At 43.9% G+C, this 8,473-nt stretch overlaps 1 protein-coding gene across 1 annotated transcript; it reads left to right on the top strand.

Moving 5' to 3' along the window:
• The first annotated feature begins 1,000 nt into the window (after positions 1-1,000).
• On the top strand, positions 1,001-7,994 carry AVPR1B (arginine vasopressin receptor 1B). The gene is made up of 2 exons (XM_054981490.1): positions 1,001-1,940; positions 7,675-7,994. Exons 1-2 carry the CDS (start codon positions 1,001-1,003, stop codon positions 7,992-7,994), a joined length of 1,260 nt encoding a protein of 419 aa, XP_054837465.1.
• The last annotated feature ends 479 nt before the right edge of the window (positions 7,995-8,473 follow it).

Below are 8,473 nucleotides of genomic sequence, written 5' to 3'. Positions count from 1 at the left end.
CAAAACTAGTAAAGCTTTCAAAACCTACCTCAATACAAAGAGACACAGATATTCAGCTGGGAAAAGAAATGCAAAGTTTGCTTTTAGTTTTATTCATATATTACTTTGCTCAAGAAATAAAGGGACACCCACCTGTTTATGTGCTTCTGTATAAGCAGGAGTCTTTTAGACTCCAGCTCAGCAACAGCAGAGACTGTGGAGTTACAAGACAGCAGGAGCCAACCAGAGGGAAGAGCTCCCAGTCTATAAAACCCAGACCCCAGCAGACACAGTCCACACAGCCTGGGGAGTCAGTTGCATTCTGATTTGGCAACTACCCTTGGTACCAAAAAGAGATCCAGCTGAATGGATTTTGGAAAGATTTTTTAAAATTTTGTTTCCATTTACCTTTTAGATCAAATCTGTGCCTAGCTGCTGCATTTGTAGGAGTAGTTTATGTGGTACGTTTACAAGAAGCTTTAAAAATTAGAATTGGGGGTGATCAGAAGAGACGGACGGATTTTGAGCTCATGCTGAGAGGGTAAGCAGCCAACAATTGGGCAGGGTGTGGAGGGGAAAGAGAACTTTTTATCATTTCAAGAGGTGGGTAGCTTATCCCTAAAGGAAGAAGGATGTTATGAAGGGTACAGAGGAGAGATGAAACTGACCAAGAAATATTCTATTTAATGAATATGGACTAAAAAAGAGCTGCACTTTATCAGACAGATTGAAAACAGGATTTAAAATGACTACAGTGTTATCTGAATCTGATTTATAGAGAGAAATAATAGGGCCAAATTTTAAGCAGATGAAGAATTAAAGACAGAGCAGCTGAACAGTGGAGAAACAACCCAGAGTTTGTAGATCCATTGAGAAAGGTGCTATGATTCTGACAAATTAATTTGAAACAATTTTGAGAGAGGGGAGATGCTTCTCAGCCATCTGGAGCCTCTGTGAGCCCCTGTTTCATACTGCAGTACCTGCTTGGAGGAAAACACCAAACTTCTTTGAATCCTACTCAATGGAGATGAATAGCACCTACCACAGCAGCCTGGTGCTTGGCTCTCTGCTCGAGAACACCAAGGATGGAGACTCCAACCAGACTGTCCTCCACACCCGGGATGAAGAGCTTGCGAAGGCTGAGATTGGAGTCTTGGCTGCTATCTTGGTGGTGACCATGGTGGGAAACCTGGGTGTGTTGCTGGCTATGTACCGGCTGAGGAAGAAGATGAGCCGCATGCACCTTTTCATCCTGCATCTTGGCTTGACTGACCTTGGGGTTGCACTGTTCCAGGTACTTCCCCAAATGATTTGGGAGGTGACTTATCGTTTCCAGGGCCCTGACCCTCTTTGCAGGGCTGTCAAATATCTGCAGGTGCTGAGCATGTTTGCCTCCACCTACATGCTTATCGCCATGACTCTGGATCGATACATGGCTGTGTGTCACCCGCTGCGTACCCTACAGCAGTCCAGCTGCCAGGCTTACCTGATGATTGGGATGACTTGGTTGCTCAGCTGCTTGCTCAGCTTGCCACAGATCTTCATCTTTTCAATGCAGGAGGTACGCCAAGGCTCTGGGGTGCTGGATTGCTGGGCAGATTTCAAATACTCTTGGGGAGCCAAGGCTTACATCACGTGGATCACCTTATGTGTTTTTGTACTGCCTGTGGCCATTCTGACCATTTGCTACAGCCTCATCTGCCACAAGATCTGCAAGAACCTTCGAGGAAAGACTCAGAGTTGTGGTCCCTGTGCTGCCGCTATTTCCCATGCAGCCACATCTCAGAAGGGAGCAGGGGGCCATTCTGGTTCCCGGGTAAGCAGCGTGCGCACCATCTCACGTGCAAAGATCCGCACAGTGAAGATGACCTTTGTCATAGTCCTGGCTTACGTGGCCTGCTGGGCACCCTTCTTCGGTGTGCAGATGTGGTCAGTGTGGGACAAGAATGCACCAAATGATGGTGAGTGACTAAGTGTGAAGGGTAGTGTGCCAGTTGAAGAAGGGCATCCTGTTTCCCATATAACTGTTTGTGACCAGAGCAGTTCATTAGCAAGTCTTCTGAATGGACTAGTATAGTTTTTCCTCTCATATCCACCCCAGCAAAGAGAACAAACTCCTACATGCACACAATTAAAAAGACATGTTGTACAGAACAGAAATGCATAGATGCACTTTTCCGTGACCTTCTGTCTCTCACACACAATCACTAACCAGTTTCTCCCTTGCACACACAATCTACCAGAGAGCAAACTGTCACCCACTCATTCACATTGGCCAAGAAAAAAAAACCCTTTCAGCACATACTTGCATCTCTCATACCATCACAGCACATAGCAGTGTCAAGTCTAATCTCTCTTACAAGCACACATCCACAACATGCATTGTATTGCAGAAGTGATTGCATTGTGCTTGATCTGTATCTCCATCTAGCTTGCATCCAGGAAGAATGGAAATGAGAATAAGTTCTTTGGGAAGTGTTTTTCAACCAACAGCTAATTGTCTTAGAAATGCACATTCTTTGAATATGGTTGCAAGATCCAACCATGCCTAGGTTATAGCATTGAAATAAAATAGTAAGTCACATTATAGCTACAGGAAAATTGTTGCTAAAATAACATTCATTATGTCCATAGTGATATTTGAACTAATATGATATAATTATAGGACAAGATGTTCTCAGATTGTGAGTTTCTCCCTTTTGAATTCTTAATAGCACTGTGAATCAAGTTATTCTTAGATTTGTTGTCCAGATTTTTTGCATAAATTTGTGATCTGAAAATAGGAAGTGGTTTTAGAGAGCAATGATAATTGTCTTTAAAAGTTTCAGCACACTGAAAATGTTCCTAACAAGAAGGATTAAAGTTGTAGCCCAATCAGAGCGACAAGCCAATAGCACAGGTGTGATAGGCAGCAGAATCCAGTGACTAGAATGCTGGGTTAGACCCTGAAACCTGAGATTCTAGAGAAATAACTGGCCATGGACAAGTGCCCTATCCCCTGGTTCATGCAATTCCAACCTAGATTTGTCAGTTACCTGCTGGAGGCAAGAGATCTCTGAACCCCAGCTCCTGTTGCTTGCCACTGTTCCAGCGTTTGGAAGGAGAAAAATAAATTTTGAAATTGCCATTAGCATGATGGGATTATGTCAGTTCTGGGGTAAATTCACACTACTCTAGAAATCAGCAGAAACTCTGGTAAAACCATAGAGTTTCTGCCAATTTCTAGAATGGTATAATGTCACTTCTAGGTTTTCCCCAGAAGTGATATAACACTGTCGTGCCAATGGCACTCCCTGTGTCCTTGCCCCGCAAATGCCCACTGGTTGCCAGCAGCAGGCTGACAACACTTGCCCCAATCCCCACAAAGGAAGAAGGGAGGCAGAGCCAGCCCCATACCTTTCACAGCTCAGCTGGGCTGGGTGCCTCCCTCAGCTCTGATAGTTGAGCTGCGAGCTGCCTTCCTCAGGCCAGGAGTTGCCCTCTCCAGTCTGTGCGTGGCCCTTCTACCCTGGGCTGGACATGCCCAAGGGAGAGCAGGCTATCAGCCAACCAGGAAATTCCCTGCTGGCTATAATGGCTATTCCACCTCTAATGCAAAACTCTATCCAGGCCAGTGGGAACTCATTGTTGACCCATGTGAATGAGAACATAGCCTAGTCCTAGAATGTACCCAATTCCTGTTTGCACCTATACATTGCAGGAAGGATTGATAGTGAGTAGACAAGCTGTTTTACAGTGAACCTTGCCTCCCAGGGTTGCCAGGTCCCCTCAGCTACCGGCGCAGGGTGGCGATGGGGACTAACCAGGTTGTGGATGGGCTGTGCTGGCTATTGAGGAGAAAAAATGGTGAGAAGGGGGGCATCATCAGAGTCCTGACATGCTGATGTCACTCCCCATGCACCTGGAAATGATGTCAGCATATTGCTAAAGGATGCCAGAGACACTCTAGCATTTGGGAAAACTATGGTTAAACCACAGAGTTCCCCCCAAACAGAAGAACATACCTGGGTCGAATCCACATTCACCCATTACCCGCATGTTTATCGGATATCTTCCGTTTGCCTCCAATCCGCGATTTTTTCCTCTTCGTTCACATTCCTGCTTCCAATCCGTCTTTCTCGCGCGTCCCTCCGGTCACACGACCGCTCGAAAACCGCTTTTTTGGGCGGGACCTTTTTTCCCGCCCATTTTTTTTATTTTTTTGAGCGCACTTTTCCGTTATTTCGATCTTTCCTTATAAAGAAACATCATTGAAGATAATGTTGCCTCTCTTTCCCCCACTGACAGCACTGATGGCTCTCTCCCGTTTCTTTTTTGGAAATTTGGAAGCATTTGGGAAGCTTTCGTGGGCATTTCCTATGCAGGACAGTTCAGTGCCTGAATTTTACTGAAGTTTCACTTCCTTGGAGTGTCATTATTTCGATATTTCATAATTTCGATATTACAGTAATATAAAATAAAAAAAATAAAAAACAGTTAAAAAGGAAGTTTCGCGAGTCCGTTCTGAGGGTGGATTCACCCCAAAATGATTTTTCAAATTACCAGATTTGATTCAGAAACAGCATAATCAATAAATCCAATGCTATGAAGTCAAAAACAGTCTTTTGCAGACTACGGAGCACTTGCAAGTTGAATCAGCCAATAGGAACTCTCGGAACGGCCGGAGAGACAGGAAGGGGGGTGGTTTTTTAAAAAAACCGCATAAATTGCGCATTGGCCCGTTCACAGCCACTGTGAAACTCCCGTTGAAAACCTGTGACCACATATTCGGGAGAAATGCGAATGAAATGCGTCTGTTTAATGAGGTAATGTGACCGGCACTCGGGATTGCGTGGGGAATGCGGGGAACATGCGACTTAGAATGAGTAATGTGGATTTGACCCTGGTCAGCAACAGGGGATCCCCCACCCCAGCCAGGAGAATGGTAAGCCTATTGGCCCCTTGGATTGCCAGCTCCCACCTGGGAAATTTCTGGAGGTTTGGGGGCAGTATCAGGGTAGGATGGAATTTTGGGAGGGGAGGAAGATCAGCAGGGCTATGATGCCATATGATCTTGGAACCTGTCATTTCCTCCAGGTGAACTGATGTCTGTATTTTGGAGATCAGTTGGAATTCCAGGAGAATTCTAGGCCAGACCTGGAGGGTGATAACTGTATTGTCTACCAGTTCTGTTTTTTCCAATGAGGAACTCTTGCTAAATTTCCAAAAAACATCAAGACTCTCTGGAATGCACTTTGAAAAACTAATGTCTTAAAGGAAGCTTAATGGCCAGCCACACACTCTCTGCCTATCCTACCTCACAGGGTTGTTGTGAGGATAAATGGAGGAGAGGAGAATGATGTAAGCCACTTTGAGAAGACAGGCATGATATAAATGAAATAAATAAACATTAACACTGAGTTAATGCAATACTGGGCAAGTGGTGAAAACATCAAGGCTGTCTTAAAAGCAGCCAGGTGACCCCATTAAAGAACATGCATCCCCTGCAGACTTTGGTCCTCAACAGACATGCACCACTCAGGCATCCTTGTCCTCACTTTGGATTGAATTAGTTGAAATCCCATTAAGTCCTTTCTATTTTAATATTGAAGAGCATGGTTAATAGCTATTTCACTGCAAAGCACCCTTACCCAATCAAACTAATTTGCTGTGCAGAATTCACATAAAGAGAGGTACACTTAAATTCTATTGAAATTGATTCCAGCTAAGTGTAAAATTAAAAATCACATCTCTTAAATATCAGTTGGTACTTGCCTGCTTAATCCTCCTGCAATATCGCTCCTGGGTATAGCCTTGCTCCTGTTGAGGCTAATAGCAAAGCTCACACTAACTTTTATTTATATTTCCATCATATTTTATCTTGCCATTCGTTCAAGGAGATCAGAGTGGCATACATGGTTCTTCCCTCCTCATTTGATCTTCACAAGAACCTGGTGGGGTAGTTTAGACCAGGAGATGGTGACTGGCCCAAGCTCACAAAGGCTGCTTCCACACACTTCATGTAGCTGTCGTCGTCACTGCAAATGCAAAGGCATTTCCTAACTGCAACAAGGCATCCTTATAGCACTTACCCCCTTACTTTCCTCACCTCTGTTCCCTGGAACCACCATTCCCCTCACTTCTGGGAGGGTTTTGGGGAGGCTTTCATAAAAACAGCTAAATTGCTAAAGTTATAAAGATCTATTGCCGTGGTCTGTTAGCTCCTCTGAATTCCCAGCTTTTTTTTTTAAAGTGAGTGCCTAACACCTTTGCTGCAGAGTTATAAAGGGCTTACCTTTATTTAGACCATTGTTCTATAGTGGCAGAAGTTGAAGGTGCAAAAAAAAAAGAGAGAGAGCTGAAAAATGCTCAAAAAAGCCCCCCAATGGCACAGGGTAAAATGGGGGTTGGAGGGGCTGAGGCAGGTAAAATGGTGCCAAAATGTGCATACACTATGTAAACATGCTTTAACTGTGATCTTTCCAAAAAGATTGTGTCAAACATGATTTGAGAAAGATCATAGCAAAGCAGGGGAAAACCTGGAAAGAGGATGATTAGGGGACAACATCATGCAGAGGCTCAAAAAAAAGAAAATCCGCTCTGATTTAGATGCCAAACCTCTGTGCAGAAGCAACTCATGTGAGCTTCATGGCTTGAATTCACTAATGGAACAGGATTATAAAATATGAGAAAGAAGACTACAGAAATCCCCCCCTGCTTTCATTAGCATTTCTGTTTGTAGAGGATACTGACTCATTCATTACAAACAATCAAAGCAGAACACCAAAGAATGATGTAAGTCGGGTGTGACACTGTTTTTATTTTGTGCTCCCTTCCCTATACCATTTCCAGACCTTGTGCTCACTAACATATGTAGACTTTGTAGTAAACTATTACCTGATTAAATACATCTTTAACAATTCATTGTATGAGGTTTAGTCTGTTAAAAAACACTAATAAAACAACACTGTACTTCTGGAGAAAAACATATTTTCAGTGGGTGAGATCCCGCAATTCCTTTCCATTTACTGAAGAACTGTCCTCTGAAGGAAGAAGCATCCCTCCAGCAAACCAAAGCTCCTTGTTCAGTGGAATGGAGTCATACAGAATACTTCATGGATACAGGACGATTCAAAGATGTAGGTGCTGCAAATAAACTGGTTTTACTGAATCAATTCTGGTAGAGAATTAAGCAAGAGGTTGCCAGGTTGCAACACGGAACGTTGCTGTGCTTTCCCCCTAGTCATCCACTCCCTCTCCTTCCTGCAGTAATCAGCAGGTGTTGCTCAGAAAACTGCAGAGCTTGGTGGAGGAAAGGATGGAGAGGAAATGGGCCAAAAGAATGAGGACCAGATTGAAACGTAACAACTTCCTGGTTAGTAGAGTTGACAGGTAAGAATTAAAAAAGCAAAATTTCAGTGATAGACTCCCTTTATATAATATATCTTGTAAAGTTGAACATACTTGTCCTCAGTTGCCTCCTGTATAATGTATTTCCTAAATAGAAAACATTTTTGTGTAGGAAAATAATGAAAGCTACATATATAATCACTGTTTCACACAACTGTAGATATCCATGTGCCTGGAAGCCAACAGGCCAAGCTCACCAGTCCATCTACACCTGCCTACAGCACCAGACAGGTGTGACATCCCCCCTCCATCTATTGATATGCACCTGAAAAAGTTAACTGCCTCTCTTTGCCTCTTTCTTTTTAGAGTCCAGCAACGTGAGTTTTACCATCACCATGTTGCTGGGTAGCCTCAGCAGCTGCTGCAATCCCTGGATTTACATGTTCTTCAGTGGACATCTGCTTCATGATATCCTACGCTATTTTTCTTGCTGTGGGAGCCTCCAGTCCAATCTCAAGAGGCAATTATCCAATGGGAGTCTCTGCAGCCGGAAGACCACTATATTGATTCACACTCCCCAGAGCACCTTGGCTGCAGCTAGCATTGGAATTCAGATGCAACTGGGGAGCCTGAAAGATTTCTACCAGCCTTATGACAATACAGTGACTGAATCGGGAGTACTATAGAATGGTGCCGCTGGCTGATGATTGTGGCATGCTTCTAATCTGGAATTCTGAAGAGTGGGCAAAGAGACATGGTACCCTTATCATGTATTTGTCTGAAGTAAGTCTCTCCACTCAATAAGAAGAAACCTGAGTGTATAACTTTGGAAAATGACCCCCATGCAATTTTGATCAGTATGTTTTGCCACCCAAATCAGGCCTATTCCATTGGACTTTCAAAACCCTGACTTGAAATTATTTGATTAGTGATAAAGTGGCATCTCACACCAGTGGCTCCCAAAGGACAATGACGATTTTATTATGGGACACAACAGAGGAATCTTGCCTTCTGACCCGGATAAGTCTCTCACCACTGTTGTGCAATAGGGACCTACCTTGGGAGCTCCTGTGATACCGCCCCCCCCCCCAATTGCCTTTCATTAGGGCTGCCAGAATTAGAGAGTTCCTGGGACTTAAAAAGCTGGACAAAAAGTGACATTCTA

Source organism: Eublepharis macularius, chromosome 5 (assembly GCF_028583425.1).
Source record: "Eublepharis macularius isolate TG4126 chromosome 5, MPM_Emac_v1.0, whole genome shotgun sequence".
Lineage (NCBI taxonomy): Eukaryota > Metazoa > Chordata > Lepidosauria > Squamata > Eublepharidae > Eublepharis > Eublepharis macularius.
Note: the sequence above shows the minus strand (reverse complement) of the source record. Positions and strands in the feature narration are given on the sequence as shown.